General features: G+C 45.2%; 1 protein-coding gene and 1 long non-coding RNA gene across 3 annotated transcripts in view; one reads left to right on the forward strand and one right to left on the reverse strand.

Annotated features, from left to right (window-relative positions):
* Positions 1–19,258, forward strand: part of LOC131382279 (uncharacterized) — a 135,471-nt gene that overhangs the window by 91,863 nt on the left and 24,350 nt on the right. The window lies entirely within an intron of this gene.
* CLSTN2 (calsyntenin 2) overlaps positions 9,554–19,258 on the reverse strand; it is a 643,984-nt gene continuing 634,279 nt past the window's right edge. The window contains exons 12-17 of the mRNA XM_032143419.2: positions 18,545–18,762; positions 15,144–15,314; positions 14,496–14,641; positions 14,249–14,372; positions 13,304–13,488; positions 9,554–11,399 (exon numbers count right to left, since the gene is read on the reverse strand). Of these exons, the coding sequence (XP_031999310.1) occupies positions 11,196–11,399; positions 13,304–13,488; positions 14,249–14,372; positions 14,496–14,641; positions 15,144–15,314; positions 18,545–18,762 (1,048 nt within the window). The 3' untranslated portion in view covers positions 9,554–11,195. The remainder of the gene's footprint in view (positions 11,400–13,303; positions 13,489–14,248; positions 14,373–14,495; positions 14,642–15,143; positions 15,315–18,544; positions 18,763–19,258) is intronic.

The following is a 19,258-nucleotide window of genomic DNA, read 5'->3' on the forward strand; positions in this document are numbered from 1 at the left end:
CATCTCTCTTCCTCAGGCATGGATTTAGTACAGAGCCCCAGAGAGTATTGACCCAGCCAGAGCAGTTCTTGGTGTCTCACCTTATCAAATAGTCTGAACAATAAAACTCTCAGAGGTCATCTTTACTGTGAAATTCTAAAATCATATTTATTCACCAATTCACAGAAAGTGTCGTAACGACCACCAACATGAATCAGTTTGTAGGCATTTACAAGCCACAGCTGAAAATAAAAATCTGTCTGTGTTGAATAGGCATTTAACAAATTACTGGAAAACTGCAAGAATCATAATTGTTATAAATTTAAAGTTTGTGATTCAAACATGGGTAAGATCACAGTCATAGGGAGAAGTCCAACAGATTCCCGTGATCGTTCTTATTTTCTTCCTATATCTTTATATACATAGAGACTCTCAGCGCCCCTCACTGTGTGTCAGTCTGAATTGGATATGACAGCTCAGTTAGGCCTGAGAGAGGATTCTGAAAAAAGGAGTGGGGAGGGGAAAGGGCATTTTCTCTGACCCTCTGTGGCTGGGCAACCTTGTTGACTGAGAAGACAATGCACTCTTCTGAAATTAGATTCAATTTTCTATAAATTCATACAGTCCTTCTTATGAGATACTCCAAAGTTTGCATTGTTTCACACTCATACACAATAGTATATTTATCAAATACATTTTCTAGACTAAAAAGATTCATTCTTTGAGGCAGTTTGAAGAGCTCAGAAGTCTGATACATGTCAGGTACACACTGGTCCACCGCTGGAGGCAAAGCCATCCACTGTGGGAAACACCGGCCAGACTGGCAGTAATGGCCCAGACAGTAGCAGTGATTGAAGGTGATTCTGCAAGTCAAGGCTGCTCCCCCTCCTCTCTCTGCTGTGTCAAAACCACAGAGACTTCAGAGGAGAGAAAACATACCTCTCTCTCCCAGGCCTTTCCCACACACACTGAGGTTGAGAAGCTGGGAATAAACAGCGTCTGACGCTTTTAAATGGCGGTGGCAGCTCCAGACAAGGGAGAAGGGAAAGACTGAGAGAAGAAATTATTAGACTTTTTAGACTGGCTGAACCCAGAACTTTTACATTGGTTACAAAATCATGCCCGGAGGTGACAAATTTAATAGCATTATACCAAGTGTTTGGGCAACGGTGTAGAGACAACAGTAGAGACAGGCTACAGCTTTAGACAATGGTAGAGAGAAGCTACAAGTTTAGCTTGTAGAAACAGCTGTTGGGTGTTCAGCAGATGCAGTCTAGGTGCATGCGAACCCACTGTGTGCGGCATGCCTTCACTCTCACTACTAGGGAGCCAGACCTTGTGCCTGCGGCTGGCTGAATATTGCATGGAATCTGTGGATTCACAGAGGCTTCCCCTCAGCTAAGAGGGAGTGTGGCTGATGCATTTCTCTGTGGCTCATTCAATTTGGGGTATACTCATACTACTGAGTCTCTGTGAAGTAGTGACAAGCTGGGTCTTCAATTTCCAAATGTTTACCAAACTCCTACTATGTACCAAGCACTATTCCCACTGCTTTGAGAGCTAACGGTAAACAACAACAATGAAAAAACATGTAACATCTCAACCAGTGCTTCTAAGGATTTAAAATATGCTGGGACTTTTGACTTTATTCTTCTGTATTATAGATATGTATATGGCTTTGGGGTATGTGTATATGTACACACATCACACATACACACATACACACATATATAATCAGCTGTCCATAGCCTAGTCATCTCTGATAATTTATATTTTGTACTCAAATTTCCCAAATACCCCTACCAAATCATTCTGACTCTCTTCCTTACCAACATTATAATGTCCCCGACAATAACATAAAAAACTCAGCTCTAACACCTACAGATTTCTTTGAGAACAAACAACTTCTACATGCAATTTCTTTTCTAAACTCACCAACTGGTTTTCTTCAACCTCCTGCCCACCCTGTCCAGCTGAGGGCATCAACAACTCTTTATAGAAACCACCGAGGTCAGGCTGGATGCAATCAATTAGACTGATTCATCATGACTAGTTCAATTAAGAACTGATCACCTTCAAACAGCTCTGACTTTGGAAGCAATTGATTTGACTGCCTCTTTGGTCACATGGCCAGATTTACCCATAATTTTTTGCAAACTTGGATGCATCTTTAAATACAGAGCAATGCTTTGGCTTCTGGGGGAGGGGGTTGTTCCTGGTGCTGTCACTTGTACCCACTCTCCTGTTTCCTCTCCAACTATGAGTCACATTTTCCCTCAATATCTCCTATCTTACTTTTTGAGTGATCAGCCCTGACTTTCAAGTCTAAATTTCTCCCCTACGCCAAAAACAAAACAAAAATCAAAACAAAAAAAACCCCAGAAAAACAAAAAAAGCTTTTTGCCTTATCACACCACCTGAAGTTTGGCTAGTGAACATGAGCAGACCTCTTCTGAATCCCACACATCAGCCGTGCACTTGCAGCCATGTGGGGGAGCTGAAGGTGGGTGTTCTATGTTGGCCAGGATGGATGCACTTTTGCCACCAAGGGTGGATGAGCCTTTATATTAACATCCACGACCCACAGGCACAAGCAAGGCCCTCCTCACAGAGGCCATTATGACTCCTTCTGAAGGGCAGATGCTACCTCCTCACCCCTTTGCCTGCCTTTTCTGCAGAGGTGCTGGAGTCTGCAACTGAGACCTGTGGGTTGATTCTCTCTGCACACAAACTGTGGGCTCATTTCTCTGGTAGCTCATCCTGCTGGGGAAAAGGACCCTCAATATGTGTGTGGGTGTCCCATTTCTGTTCTGAAATGTGCAGTAAAAAGGGTCCAGGTAACAGAGATGCATTTTCATTTCAAGATAAAAGCAAACAGACATTAAAGCTAACACGTTTCTGTTGTCTGTGATTAATACACACTGTCTGCATTTTGGCTCTTCTCAAGTCTGTTGACCTCTTTTCATTAGTCTACTGGGAATTGAGCTTCATGTTGATGAATCTCCTCTGCAGTAAATCTGAAAAAAGGAACTGGAGAGCGGCACAGGGCTGGGTCATTAACAAATTAGGGCTTTCTCTCCTCAGTTGGGACGCTGCCCATGACCTCGACAGTGTAGCAAGCAGGCCTCACCCGGGCACATCTACCCCTGCTCCTTGCTTAGGGGCTCCGTTTACTGACTGTAGCTAGGAAGGGGTAGTCCCCAAACAACCCCACTCCTGTTTTCTCCCACGTGCATCACAAATGTTGTCCTCTGTTCGCTGCGCTTCCACACCTCATTGATCTGAGGACCTTGACTCATAAACCAAGAAGGAAGATGGAGGAGGCTTTCTCCACTGGAGGGCCTTAATTCTTCAAACCCAGTCCCTTCACTGAGGTCAAATGATCTCTGGGATTCAATTCAATTCAACATTTGTAGCACACATGTCATGGGCCAGGTGCAGTGCTAGGCCCCGTGGTGCCACAATAGCTAAGTCAGTAGTCTTCTTGCCTTGAGGAGGTGGCCATATCAGCACAGGCAGCAATAGTTGGGGATCTATACTAGTCTCACACAACCACGTTTTCCAAGGTCCTGGCCAGGCATCACATCATTCAACTGCATGTTCTCATGGGGGCGGGGTCCTGCCTCTGGGGAGGTGTTGCTTCAGTGGTCCAGAGGTACCAGCTCCTTTCTGCTCCCCAGAAACGGGGGTGTCTTTGGGCCATTCAGGAGGACTCTGAAAAGACTGCTGAGGCTGTGAGCAGGAGAGAATCTGGGTTCTTCAGAACTCAACAGATGGTGCTAGTTTTCCTAGGCCACATGTCTAGTCCCTTTGCTAGACTGTTCCTCTTCTGTCCTTCCACCCCAAAGCCCAGGGCCCTGGCCCTCCGACTCTCCATCTCAAAAACCCTCGTATGAGGAGACTGTACCTCATAGGAGGAGTCAGTTAGGTGTACATGACTGACGGAGTACCAGCAAGTTCGTTTCAAAGGTCTGTGGACCTTCACAGAGTTTAAGCTATAAATCGATAGCTGCTGAGCCTCAGGGGAAAGGGGAATTGGTGAATCCTGGCAGCCTCACAGACTTTAGAAATTAGAAGGCCCAGACAGATTCTAATTTTAAATGAGGCTGTAGGTTTGTTTTTGGATTTTTGTTTTCTACTTTTAGTAACATCCAGAATGAGTTACTGCCCTTCCAAGGAAGGCCATCCATTCCCCAAGCAATTCAGTGTTTGAATCGTGATGCTGCATGCCCCAGTCTCATTACAAACAGAGCAGTGCTGCGGCAACCTGGCGACATCCTTAAATGACCCCCTCCACTCTCTGCCGGGCCCTGGGTGTCTCCACCAGCATACGGGCTGTGTAGGTAGCAGTTCTCCTAGTGACCAGGGTCGCTGCTGCAGTTTCAGTGTTTCTCCACAAAATATGGCCCTTGAAGAGGCTGCTCAGCTTACAGAAACCTGGCAGGTGGCCTCCCTGGGGATGAGTGACCTTATGGCAGCCTCTCCTGGGCAGTCTCTCTCTCTAGGATAGAAGGGGCAGGCAGGCAGGAATTGTCTCATGCCCAAGGGCAGGTGAGGGATGGGGACTAGGACCAAGGTTCCTTGAAACCACTGCTTCAGCAAGTATAAACTAGAGCCGAAAAGGCCCAGGATGGGGACCGGGGGTGGTTTTCTTTGGCACCCTCACTACACTAGTCATTGATTTTACCTCGTTAGTTAATAGTTCTCCCCAATGCCAGCTCAAGTCGTCTCCTCATCCTATGCATCAGTGGTTCTCAAACTTTAGTAAATGTCAGAAAGCTCATTAAATCACAGACTGCTTGCCTCCAGAGCTTCTCATTCAGTAGGTCTGGGGTGGGGCCCAAGAATATGCATTTCTCACACGTTCCCAGGTGATGCAGCTTGCCCAGGGAACCACTGCTCCTCAGCACCAAGTGTAAGCCCTCAGCAGGTCTCACGGAGGTGGGCCCTCCTTAGATCTTCAGCTCTGATGTTGGGCCTCAGGAGGGCTCCCTTGCATCGGTCTGGCTTGTGCCTTTTGAGACTTGGCTCCTGCTGGCCCCTCTACCTGCATCACCCTTCCTAAATTTCCAGGTCCACCTGGCTGCTGTTTATACTTAAGGACTGCTTCTGTCTTATTTTCTCTGAATCTCAGCTGTCAACCATGTTATTTCTGCCCAGTGGGCAGGGTGACTGGCTTTCATCCATAAGTGAACTGAGTCAGCCTTGATTAGAATTGAGGAACATTCAGGGAAATATTGCCTACTTCCCTGGAGAGCTCCTCAGTCTGCCTCAGTGATGCATATCAGGGCCCCCAGAATTACACCTGTCATCTGACTTAGGGTGGGTAGCTGTCAAAGCAAGTTACCCTGCCTCCCTAACACTAAACTTCTGTCCCCAAAGTCCTGACTGCTCGTTCACAGCCTCCAACACCGCAAAGGGACATCCCAACAGCTCACAGGCCAAGAGCTCCTCATGGTCAGGGAAACATGCCTTGTTCATCCTCCCTTCCCCTGTTGCTGGCACAGGGCCTGGCCCATCACAGGTGCCCAGTGAAGGTCTGCTGAATTACACTGAACATAGCTGCAAACACAGACTCCCATCTGTTTACCACCTGCACACAGGGAATGTCTGTCAGCTTTCTGGGGTGCTGCTGGAGGTAACTTCTTCTGTCTCTTTTTGTCTCCCTGGGATGGAGTGAAGCCCAGCTCTTAATCCACAGCCCCTGTAAAGCCAACTCTCCTTTTCCAGTTGGCACTAAAGGGAAAACTAGAGCATGATCTACAGAGCAGGTATAGAATGCATCTATAAAGTAAAGGAAATAAAGACAGGAAATGAGGGTACCGGGGTAGACTTCAAAACTTTCATTGCTCATTTCTTTTGCCTGCAGCTGGACAATGGAAAGTGGTTATGTGAAAATTAAATTGTGCCAAGGGCTTTCGCTTGTCAGCCTCAATAAATGTCTCATATAGATACAGAATCCTGTACCATTCATAGCCTGCCAGAGTACATTGCAGAAGGCCTTGGGGATCCCCCAGAGGCCTAAACGTTATCTTACCTAAAAATCATCTACTTTTCACTGGCAAATTCTTTCAAAGAATTAAACCCACTTCCCTACTTTTTTGTAAAAACTATTTGCTTAATTTAAATGTGGAGATGATTAAAAAAAAAAGTTGTCTTTTTTTCTTCTTGCTGATATTGAGCCATAGAGCCAAGAAGATTGCTAATTTTGAAGTGTGCTTGGTCGGGCTTTCTACTGCTGATGTTGCTATTGATTCAAACAGTCACAAGTCTTTAGGATCATTTTTAGAGCAATAGCAAGAGCAGGGCTGAAATGAAAATCAGTCTGAGATAATGAACACTCCTGCTCAGAGATCATGATGGGCTGAGCTGTGCTGGGAAGACACTGAGCCTTGGGGGGGCTAACACTTGCCTCAGTGGAGTTAGCACTCAGTAACCAGGCAGTCACCTCGATCCAAGGCTTTCAACTCTCCTGGAATATCTGTCAGAGTTTGTCAATTCAGCAAATAACAAGTGTTTCGTTTGTTTCTTTTTTGTTTTCCCCGAGAACATGGACTTTTAAAACAGCTTAATTAAAAACTATGGCACTTTTTCCTGTTGTTCAGTTTGGGAGCAAAGACTACTGGGTAGCTGGTGAGAGGCTTAAGAGAGCAGCTTGCTTCCTCCTGAAGTGGAGGGCTAACTTCCATGGTGTATGGTAGGGGGGTTGGCAAACTTTGGCCTTGGGCCAAATCTAGCTGGCTGCTAATTTTCGTATGGCCTGTGGGCTAAGGAAGGTTTTTATATTTTTAAATTATTAAAAATGTAAATCAAAAGGGTAAAAAAAGATACAAAAACTATATAAATTCAAACTGCCTGCTTTTTTAGTGTTTTTAAATTGTTTTATGGAAACTAGATAAAGTTGTATTGAAACATTCATTTGTTGTACGTATTGTCTGTTTTCATGCTACAATAGCAGAGCTGACTACAGTCTTCCCTCCGTAGCTGTAGGGGATTGGTTCCAGAACCCCCCCTCAGACACCAAAATCCACAGATGTTCAATTCCTTTATATAAAATGCATAGTATTTGCATATAGCCTATGCACATCTTCCTGTGTTCTTCAAATCATCTCTAGGTTACTTAAATACCTAATACAGTGTAAATGCTATGTAAATGCTGTTAAACTGTATTGTTCAAGAATAATAATGAAAAAAGAATATGTTCAGGTCAGTTGCAACTATACATTTTTTCCCAAATATTTTTGATTCAAGGTTGGTTGAATCCATGGATTTGGAAACCTCAAATATGGAGGGCTGACTATACTTGTGACAGGTACCAAATGGCTCACAAAGCCCAAAATATTTACTATTTGCCTCTTTACAGGTAGTTTGCTGACACCTGACATATAGGAATGGGGGATATTGCTTCCCACCACCCCCAGCTCTCTCACTAGATGGTCCATGTGTACAAAGTGTAGCCCTTATTAAATGCAAAGATGTTGGTCTAAACCCTGCTTGATAGGATGATTGAGTAAATTCAAGAAAGTGGTAATGAGGGCTGGGTGCGGTGGCTCACTCCTGTAATCCCATTACTTTGGAGGCCAAGGTGGGCAGATCACCTGAGATCAGGAGTTTGAGACCAGCCTGGCCAACATGGCGAAGCCCTGTCTCTGCCAAAAATACAAAAATTAGCCGGGCACGGTGGTGGATGCCTGTAATCCCAGCCACTCGGGAGGCTGAGGCAGGAGACTCGCTTGAACCCGGGAGGCGGAGGTTGCAGTGAGCTGAGATTGCGCCACTGCACTCCAGCCTGGGTGACAGAGCAGCAAGACTCCGGCTCAAAAAACAAATAAACAACAACAAACAACAAAAGAAAGTGGTAATGAAAAGAGATTTCACTGAAATCACATTTTGGTATCTAGACGAATTTGGGCCTTGGCTATGCTTACAGCATTTGATCAAATGTATGATGATACATGTTTAGGATTTTTTAAGGCAGGCTACCAACTAGCCGGTTGCTTTACTCCACTGAAGCAACTCATTCTGCACTGGGATTTAACAATTCCAGTCTTCTCCTCCAACTTCTCCTCCATGTCATCTGAATCACCTGAGAGTTGGAGCCTATTTTCAAGCTCAGGAAGGCAGAATCTGGTTGTCCACTTGGCAAGACAAGCAATGAACTGCGCTGTCGCCAAACCAGTCAGCAGTTCCTCCTGGACATGAGCCTGCATCTGCCTGGCTGCCAACATCTGAGTGAGAGGTCACAGGGTGTCTAGGCCTTCAGGAGTTTTGGTTCCTGGATGCCAGCATATGGAGGGTGGAAAACGCCAGACTGATTAATGACACCTTTTTCTTGGGATCAGAATATCTGGGGGAGGGCAAGCCACATTACCCTGCTCACCTGGATACCTCCCAAAGCTTCTGTTACTGGGATATAACCACTCCCGTCTTGTTCTCACCCATGGTGAGGAAGAGGGTGTTGCAAAGATGACCAGTGCCTGCCAACCCAGCGGATTCATTCAAGTGCCTGATCTTTGCAGCTGACACGCAGAGAATGACCTCTCATAGCCAGAGTTGAGGGAAACAGCTCTGATTTGTTGTCACCACTGTTTGTTTCTCTGCAAATGAGTCCACCAACCAAATGCTTCCTCAAATTATTCATCTTTGCTGCCCTAGCCATGGGCCATTTTACCTGCTACCCCCCTACCAAAAAAACCCCAAAACATACAGAGATTTTACCTAACAGCTCTCTCAACTATGAATAAGCAGCCACCCAGAGAGCATGAGGAACACCTTCCCTACCCAACCAGACCGAAAAGACTGAGCAAAGAGAAAAGTATTCTCACAATCACTAGACTTAAATATTTAAAATCAAAATCTAATTCATAAAGAATGGGTTTTAAGCATACGAAGTGTTCTTTTTGCTGCCACAATTTTGGGAGAATTCAGTTGCTCCTAAATGCCCAACTAAAGAATCTTTTTTTATTTAAATGGGATTGTGAAAACTAATCAGTCCTACAGACTTTGCTCTTGTGGATGTACAGACACAGCCTAATAGAAAAGGGCTATTTGGTTGGGAGAATTCCCAGGAGAAATATCTGTTTCCATCCAATGAATATAAAACCCCAGCTTATTCTGGTGTTTTTCCCTGAGAAGGGAAAAATAAGAGCACTGGTTAAGTTTGTGACCGCATCCTTCTTCTCTTGTGACTTCTCCTCTTTCTCTTCATTTGTCTCTTGTGTAATTTCTAGGCCTGTTTATTTCCCCTCTGCAAATGTATTGTAGGGGAGGAGCTTATCTTATTCAGCTTTTCTTTTTCTCATAGCTGTTGGCAGAATGCTTAGCACATAGTAGGTTTGCAGCAGTGTCTCTTAGGTGCATACCTATGAACATAAGTAGAATCCTGGACCAGAAGTGGAAGTTGGGGAATCTGGTCTTGTCTATACTTTTGAATGACTCTGAACAAGACATTGAATCACCAAGCCTCAGTTTACTCGTCACAAAAATGTGTCTAACAACAGATGTCTCAGTTACTTCACAGGATTTGTTGTGAGGTCCAAAGGAAGGAACAGATGCAGAAAACACTTTAGGAGGTGGGAAAAGCTTCACAAGGTTGTTCTCATGAATCAGAAAGTTGAAAAGGCCTGCCATGGGTCCTCCCTGGGTGGAGGTCAGACTAGAGGACGTTGGCAGTAGTCCCCTTCTTAAGCTGTTTTGATGACACAAGGAAAAGGCTGAGATTCTGAACTATTTTTTTTTTTTTTTAACATAAATGCCACTTAACTAGGGACCAGCTCTGGGCCTGTGCCAAACCAATTGGTGTGAGCTTGGGGAGGAGTGAAGGATGGGGACAGATCGTACACATTGATGACAAAGAGGAATCTGATACATTCGAAACAAACATGTTCTCAGAGCTTCATGGAAATTCTGTCAAGGCCCTAATTCTTGCCTGCTATTCTGTTGGCCACAAAAGATCACAGACCAGTTACTATAGAAACAATTCTCTCCACGGGTTGTGCATGTTAGGATGGAGATGGAAAAGATTTCCTTATCAAAAAAAGAAAGAAATTAGGTTTTCAGATATATTTGCCCTCTATCTAAAGTGTTCCTCCTTTTATGAGCAGAAGAAAGAAGAAGCTGCAATAATTGCAAATATGCTTCCAATTCCTTGCAGTTAAATTTCAGACTTTCATTGTAGACTCGGTGGAGCTCGTGCATTTCTAATACATCCAGAAAGCATGTATTTTCTTAAGAGGGAAAACAGAAGATAAGGGACCATAAGGCTGAGTGGTGAGAGCCTTGCCAACCTCAGGGTCCCCTCTGTCCTGGGGGAGCCCAGCCACCCCCACCCCACCCACCATGAAGCCTACGTGTGACCTCATTAGCATTTCCATCTGCTTTCTGGCTCTAGGCTCATTGTGACTGTCGCCTGGGGCAGTGCCTGTGTGGAATGCCTCCCGGGCCCCGTGGTTCTGTATGGTGAGTGCCCCTGGCAGGGCAGCTGCATGGTTGCAGCAGGTGCCCAGGCAGGCAAGCTCAGATAGCTCTGATGGGGGATCAAGCCGTGCTTGTGGCCAAGGACTTATTCTTGGTTTAGGACTTGTCTTATAAGCTTATATGGCCTCAGAAAGAAGCAAAGGGAAAGGCTCTCTAAGCTGGGGAACTAGATAGACAGAGAGAGAGAGAGAATGTGTGTACCTTTCCCTGTAAACTTAGTTCTGCCTCAACAAGGACTTTCCTTTAAACTGTTAAGCATTAAGACCTTAGGTGTGTGAAGTTCAACCACCCTCCTTGTATGAAGCAACCTGGAGTCAGCAAAGGAGGACCTGCTGGTCTGTGTGGAGGAGACGCACAGTGACTTGGAACCCCAGGGCCTTGGGAACTCTGAGCCTGGGGAGGTGAGTGACACAAAGATGGGCCTTCTTCCCTGCAGGAAAAAAAAAAGGCAGACTCTGCAGACAGGTAGTCAGGATGCTGGGGAGCTTAGGGCAGAAGTTGGGGCTACAGGACAAAGTCTACCCTGAAGTCCCCACTGATGGCCATGCTGGGCTTCTTGGAACTTTCCCATGGATGAGACACAGGAAATGCCCAAGACTTAAAGGGTGGGCTCCAGGAAGCTGGAGAAGGCCTTCCCAGACATGTCACAGACATTAGAGGTGAGGTATGATAGACATGGGCATACATTGGGTCAGGGTTTACAAAAGGGACACGTGGGCCGGGCAGCAGACCCCTGGGCACTAGTAGGGGAGGGTGGAGTCGTCCCACTCCAGCTGGGCTTGCCTGGCTCCATTCTGCCCATGTCTGCCTCTGCCCATCCCTTCCTCCTCCTCCTCCTCCTCTTCGCTGTCGTCAGAGCCACTGCTGGAGCTCATTTCTTCCTCTGCTTCTTCCTCCTCTTCTCCCTCAGTCTCATCTTCCCCATGCCCTGGTCCTTCATGTTTCTGGATATCAAGGAGAGAAAGCAAATGCTCATCAGGGGCTGAACAGAGGCAACTTTGGAGCTTATGTTTCTCCATCCACTAAGGAAACATTTACGGCCCCTTGGAATTTCTTCTCTTAGTGCAAAACTCTTCAGCCTGGAGACAGACTTCCTGGAAGGGAAGTCTGGTAAAAAGGAAGCTAGAAGGTTCAAGGCAAAAGCCTGAAATAGCAAATTCCAAGGCATGAACTCAAGGTAGACTGTTGGGTATAAATGATGGGCTGGACATTTAAGCCAATCCTATCCATCATTTACTGAACCTTTCAGGTCAAGGCTTGTTTTCAGGCATTTCTGGAGCTTATTTAAATGGAGCTGTCCAAGCCTTAGTGTTTGCTTCTCAGTGAGAGGATGGCATTTGATCTTGTGTCTCTTTTCCAAGTGTGCATGCAATGTCCCTGGGAGCAGAAAGCATTCTAAGCAAAGACTCAGGTATGCTTCTTCTCAAAAATATTCCTTTGGAAAGGACAAATATATTGGTCCTCACATTCCATGCTTGCTGCTCACCACCTGACTTGTGTCCTCAGGCTGTACCCCTTCCTTTCCAGTCCAATTCCCCCTCCCTCCAGCTTTTGGATAATTCCAGTAAAATTTCATTTCTGGATTTATGTTCTGCGTTGATGTACCAGGTCATAAAAGTTGTTTCTCCTTGCTTGGCTACCTACCCCCTCCCCTTACACTTCTTAGGAACTGTCTTTTACCTCCTACCTTCTACCTTACCCCAACTCCTACCCACTCTTCAAGGTCTCCCCTAGGCCAACCTCCTCCAAGGAATCTTCCCTGATTGTTGCAGTCCTGAAGGCTTTTTCTCCTCAAGGTCATTGACTTTTGACATCACAAGGTTGGCCCTTGTTAGGCACACTCTTGCCTTGTCCTCAGACTGCTCCAGGTATAGTGGTCTTGTTTTCTACACTCAAGGCTCAGCTCTTTGAAGGTGGAAATTCTGGAGTCTGTATAGCACTGAGCTTGGCATTTTACCTACAGCACATGCTTGGAGGAACTGAGCCACATCAGCACGCTGGCTTTGAAATTGGAGTGTGAGGCTAGCCGAGGTGGAAACTGGGGACCAGGCTGGGGTAATCATCTTCCCCTACCTTTTCTAAGCCTGTGTCTATCATCACCCAGAACCCATGGGCAAAGGGCGTGATGTAGAGGGCTTCCCTTGACACTCATGGATAGATTCTGGGGGCTGTTGGCTAACTGGAAAGATACAGACTTTAGAATCAGACAACCTTAAATTTGACTATTGGCTGTCTTAATTCGAGTATGTTACTTCTTTTCTTAGTTGGTTTCCACCTTGGTAAATGAAGATGATGACTCCTATTTTATAGGTTGTTGGAAAATTAAATGAGGTGGCATATATAGAGCACTCTATATAGTATCTGGCATAATGGGGGCTCAATAAATGGCAGGCATTGCTGCTATATTTTTCTTTTAATCTGTTCTGAGCCTTTGAGTGAACTCTTCGGGCAGTATGGAGCAAAGCCATCTAATTTGCACTGTTAGGGACTCAGTATTGAAGTTTTAATTAACTAAGTGTTAGTTAGCTCTGAGCTAAATACTATGGGGGAAGCAAGGCACAGCCACCTCGTGGTGTTTGCTTGCTTTAACAAAATTTCTGGTTCTGTTTGTGGGGTAAGAGCAATTAATACATTTTAAATCAGAGAACGTAGTTGGTGGGAAGGTATGATCTGTTCAGGTTGAGGGGGATAGAGGAGCTCAGAGACAGGAAGAATCAGTGGAGCTGGACTAGATGGGGCAGGGCTTCGAGAAGGAGGGGGTATGGGGCGGCTTTAGGCATAGGAAGGGTTGAGCTGAGTGGAGGGAGAAATGTCCCACCCAGAACTCCTAGCCCTGCATGAGGATCACCTCCATGGGGTTGACTGTGATAGTCAGTGCAGAATTGTCCCAGTCCATCTCAGATTCCTTGGCAGCCTCAGTCTCCTGGATGAAGTGCTGGTGGGCGATCCGGACCCGGTACACACCCATGGCCACGACAAACACAAGCATGCACACGGAGATGATGATGACCACCGTGGCAATGCTCGGGACCACTGGAACAAGGAAGAAACTCGCATGACATGGTGAACAAAGGCCTAGCTCATTCTTGTGAGGGAGCATGAATGAAACATCCATGCATAGGATAAAATCTGCCCTACCACTTCCCAGCTGTAGAACTCTAGAGCAGCACCTTACCCTGTCTGGGCTTCACTTTCATCACCTCTATAATGGGCATAATAATTCGTATCCTATGAGTAATTAATAGTTAGGTGTAAATTAAATAATCTTTGAGTTTCCACACAGGCACAGTATAAGTGTTCATTAAATGCAAATTCTCTTTTATTGCTGGCTTTACCCCTCAAATTATAAAGAAAATTCCACAAAGCCAAGCACTGTAGAGTTTAGTAGAAACAGATACAAGTGCCCACCAGATGGTAACACAATATGGCAAGTGCTTAAACAGAAATTTGGGCAGAGGACGTTACAATATGGTGCGTACATGTGTGTGAGTGTTGTAAAGGGCTCATGGAAAGCTTCATACAGGACATGATTTTGAGTTGGGCCTGAAATTTTGTCCCAGCCCTTTGTACTGACCTCCACTATTATGTGTGTTGTGTAATTTCTTGTTTACTTATTGACTGCCTATTGAGGGTGTGAGTGTCTCAGAGCCAGGGCACGTTTTCTCCATTGCTGGGTTCCCTCCCTCAGTTCTGGGCACCTACGTTTGCTACAACATAACCATCTGTTGAGTAGATAGTCTTGAGTCACAATGACCACCTGTGTCCTGAGGGTCCCTCCTCTTGGGTACCCTACCTGAACTGCGCTGGATGCTACTCCAGGACTCAGGATGATGGACAGACTGGAGGAAGGGAGGCTGCACGATCAGGTGGTTGACATGCTCCTTATCTGAGACTCTGTCTTCATGAAGGACGCTGACCTGGGAAGAGTGGGGAGAGGTGCTATTGACCCAGGAGTGGCAGGTGGGCCAGTTACAGCAGTTCTGAATGAATGAGGGAATGGGTGAGCCTTGGCTTCCCTAACAATGGCAGGACCCACTCACCTCCAAGTTGAACTCATTGCTAGTGTAGCGCCCATTGAGTTCTGAGCACTTAATCCGGAAACGCCGGGCCTCAAGGGAAGCCGGACGCCAGTTGCGGTAGCGGATGTGATGTAACACCTGCTCATAGCGGCTCATGGAGCCCACACCTGTGCCAAGAGACCACACCTGTCATCAGAAGGCAGAAAAGGAGGAGGAAGAGACGAGAGGAGACAAGCCGGGGCTTGTGGTACAAGACCTCATGGGTCTTGTAAATTTGTTGAGGGTAAGAGCTCAAGATATTTTGGGTGGACAATGTGCAGAAGTTCTAAGGAGCCAAAATTACATTGATGCACAAGCTTTCCATACAGACTGCCTCAGTCTTCTAGATGTTGCTGTGACATTTGCTGAGATCAAACATTGTAAGAGAAGGAATCCACCTAGCTTCTGGAGAAGAATTCCCCAGGAGTGGGAATGTGGGACTGGTCCCCAAGCTGCTGGAGTAACTTGCCAAAGGAGGGTCTAGAAATCCATGCCTGAGGCCAAGGATCTCCAACTCATCCCTGGGGCTTCACAGTACTTCTTCACAGGTGCAATCTCACTCATGTCTCCCTGGACAAGGACATTCTAGGAGGACACCCTTGGGGCAAAGGGGGCTGACTGTGGCCTTACCGTAGATGGAGTAGCCTGCAGTAGAATTAGTGGCATCCAGGTGTCGTTGGTGGAGCTCACTGTGGTTGAGCTCCAAGCACTCCTGCCTTGGGTCCAAGTCCCCTCCGATCACCAAAATATCACAGAAATCTAAGTTATGAAGCATTTCCTCTAAGACTTCTGATTTGGGGGCTGTAGGAAGACAGACATGGGAAAGGCAGGCATGAAGGACAGCTCAGAAAACAGCCCTTGCTAATCATCTTCCTTCTCTGTTATTGCACCCCAGGTTAAGGCTGGGTTAGGAGCAGAGTCTGTGTGATCCCAAATACCACATCCATTGCTCAGATGTCCAGGCACCCCTGAGGTTGCATGGCATGAATTAGTGTGAAGAGCATGAGTACTGTAGCCAAAAGATGTTATTTGAATACCAGCTCTGCCACTGAGAAGCTGCATAGTGTTAGAGGAACTACCTACCACTCAGTTTCCTCATCTATAAGGGAGGCAAGGGTCTTGGGATGATTGAAAACAGTGTCCAGCACACATTGTAGGTGCTCAATAAGCAATAGCTCTCATTTGGGGAGAGATAAGTGGCCTTTCACCATGATCTCATAGCTTTCTCCATGTGATCATAGTCTCCCCGACCACCTGAGATCCTGAAGGGGAGAAGTACTGTCTTTTTATGATTGAATCCTTAGTGTCTAACCCAGGAACTAGCATGGAGTAGTTATTATTAAACCTTGCTCAAATGGAGCTGAATCATTAATTAATAATCAAGTCAATATGATATAACCAATAATCAATATTTGATAATATAATTAATGTGCTCCCAGGGGAGCACATTAGCAAGTTGGTCAGTCAAGTTGTCCTTGCCTAATTATGTGACTCCAAATTTCCCAAAGAAATGTCTGAGTATTTGAATGCTGGGCAGAGTTTGTCAGTCCTAAATTAAAATCCCATCTTAAGAAGGTGATTGGTATTTATGAAGTATGTGCTATGTGCCAGTCATGTGCAAATATAATCCTAATAGACATTAAAGGGGGTACTATTACTCTCCCCATCTCACTGATGATAGGCTAGTTGTCTTCAAGTGGTTTTGATCTTGCGCTCCTTTATTGAAAAACTTGTGAAGAGAGATAATTTAAATAAGTATATTTATGTATTTATAAAGTGGACTAAATATACTTTGTGTGTTACAAAACATTAAAACAGAAATTTAAAAAGTTCACTAAAGACGGATTATTTTAAATAATTATCTTTTAAGTTTTTAAATGATATCAAAAATATTTTTGCTCTCACTAGGTATATATTATATATTATTATAAATAATTTCTTTATCTTAATTTTTAAATGCTTGTCAATCACAATGGTTTCATGGATAATTAGCAAAATCTAAAAGCACAATAACATATGCTTAAGACAGGGTCTATAATTAGTAATGCTGTATGTGCATCTTTATTTCAATGGCCTTCTCACAGTTTCCAGGTTTTTTGCTGGCTTCTTGTCAGGTCTGGTCATATCGTCCTTGTTCCTACCTCCCGCTGTGGCTGACTGAGAGCTCCCTCAGGTAGGGAGTGTGTCACGGCTGCCATTTTCTCATGGCTCTCTCTCACCGTGGGTATTATCTTCCATCTGCAGTTTCCTTGATTCCCACTGTGTAGAAGGGAGTGTGCTGGGTTCAGGGACCTAGAGGCCATGGATGAGCCCTTGGGGTCTCCTGGTCTGATTTAATAAACAGGAAATCACCACCAAGGGCTAAAAAATGTGAGGGAAGCACCAGCAGTTGGGAGTGTCAGAATGGTGGTGGTGGGACAGCCTTCTTGGGGAGGTGCTGAAGGCAGGGATATTTGCCAGGAATCACGGGATAGGGAAGGAAAGGAACCTTCCAGCCAGAGAGCAGAGCAAAGGTGTGAACTAACAGAGTGTGAGGGAGGTGTGTGTGTGTGTGCATGTTGGGGGAATCTCTTGCCTTTGGTATTGACAGCATAAAGAGAATGTCATTGGGGCAGCAGATGATGCTGAAGCCGGTCACTGACGCCTGGTGGGAAATGCCATTATCCTACTTGTTTAAGATATCCATAATAATGACCGTTCCGACAACAATAGAAGTAAAAAATGTAAAGGCACTAATAATAGCCTTTGGACGCTTGGCTATGTGCTCTGCCTGTACCTCTCATAAGCAGAAGATGAAATGTGAACCCAGATAATTGCTCTTCCCTGCATTGCCTGTATGCTGGTGTCAGATGTAGCAAATCCAGACACTTGGTCATGGCCTGCAACCACTGAGGTCAGAGGCTCTTCTTTATTTCTGTCTGATTTTAGCCACAAATGAGAACAGGGGAAGAGGGACGATCATACAACCTAATGCACGTTGGCCTGTGACTAGGAAACTGCCCTGCCTGGACAGGTGGTAAAACACCATCTATTTTTTATGAGCTAAGAAGGGCTGTCTCTTGAGTACCCCGTTCACTAGGGACCAGGGTGGTTTAAGGCAATAGGTAATTAGGATTATTGTAACAGCAGCTCTTCGGGGACTTAGGACCAGAGGCACCAGCACATCATTAGCAGTGGCTTTTGGAGGGGGAGGGGAGAGTTGAAAATATTCTCTTGGAAGAGGCAGCAAAGGACACTTCTTAAATTTATATTTCCCCCATCCCTTGGAGTAACAAAAGGGAGGTTTTCTTCCCTCCCTCCCTTTCTCCTTTCCCCGTTTCCTTCTTTCTCTTCTCCACCCGCCCCTCCTACTATAGCTTTCAGTGTAACTAAGTGTTTCTCTTTGGTAGATAATTCAAATTACTCCTCTTTCACTGAAAAACCTTCCCAATAATGAAGTTGTTGGAAATAACAACTTACAAGTTTCCTGAGAGCTTAGAGCAATATTGCTGAATGAGACCTAACTTTTATATATATAAAGATGCAGCTATATTTTTTCTTTATATATCTTTAGCTTTTCTTCTGATTACCAGAATAATACATGCCCACTATAGAACATTTTTGCAATTACAGAAAGGGAAGGGAAGCAGAAACAAATGGGCTCTCATTATGCCTCTCAGAGAATAACCCTGTTAGCATAGGGTGTGTGTCCTTCTTGGCATTTTTCTATGTTTTTTTTTTTTTCTTAAATGGTTGAGATCATTCTATGTGTAGGTACTATGTAAGTTTGTGTCTTGCATTTTTTCACTTACCATTTAGCACAAATGCCTTCCCTCCAACCTCATATCCCTCATTGCTAAGCCATCCATTCCCCTCATATTCATTTCGTTTGTTTATAGCTTTGTCTGTTTTGCTATAATACATTACGCTGCCATGTATACGTTTATGCCATGTATACATTACATGAACAATGCTGTTGTTCTGAAGTATGTTTTCACATGGCTGTAAAAAATTAAAGTCCACCCTCCCCACAAACTCAAATGCACCTGTACCTGTGGTTTTCACATCCCCGGGGGCCTCGGTTTTGGCGAAGGTGCTCACAATCTTGATATCAGGGAAGAGGGTCACTCCCCTGGCACTTTCAAACTGGGCAGCAGGTCTCCAGAAGTGGTCTGTGCCCCGGAGGGTGATCTGGGGCTCAATGGCCTGGAGGACCATCACATAGGCATCTACCTCGGGGATACTGATGCACACGTCTTCCCCAAAGCACCTGGGAAAACAGTCTCGGTCATGGCACTGATGAGCTAACAATTAAACCATCTGTCCTACAGCCAGGAACAAGGGTTCCTCCAGTTCTTAACAAGGCATCGTGACTGCGTAAGTGTCTCTGAGGATGTCAACAGACATTCAAATTTAAAGCCACATTATAATCAAAACCACTAGTGATCTAGGGACTTGAAAGATTGGCTCCTGAGAGAAATGGGAATTTTCTGTATGAGCAACATGTAACCATGAAACCTTTCATTATCCTTTAACAAAGAAATCAATGGCAACATTAATTAGATAGCAACTGCTTGTTATGTGCTTTAGTATTTGGTAAGCAAATTGTTGTCTAACTGGTTGGTTACAGCCGTCTTACTAATTGAGACCCCAGGGCTAAACTCTCCTGCCTCAGCTTATATGATATGTCTCTATGTGGATATCACACATGTGTGCCTTTTCTAGGTGTGAGAGCGAAGTGCTATTATAATCATCCTCCTTTCTCC

The sequence above is a fragment of the Hylobates moloch genome, unplaced genomic scaffold (assembly GCF_009828535.3).
Source record: "Hylobates moloch isolate HMO894 unplaced genomic scaffold, HMol_V3 SCAFFOLD_22, whole genome shotgun sequence".
Lineage (NCBI taxonomy): Eukaryota > Metazoa > Chordata > Mammalia > Primates > Hylobatidae > Hylobates > Hylobates moloch.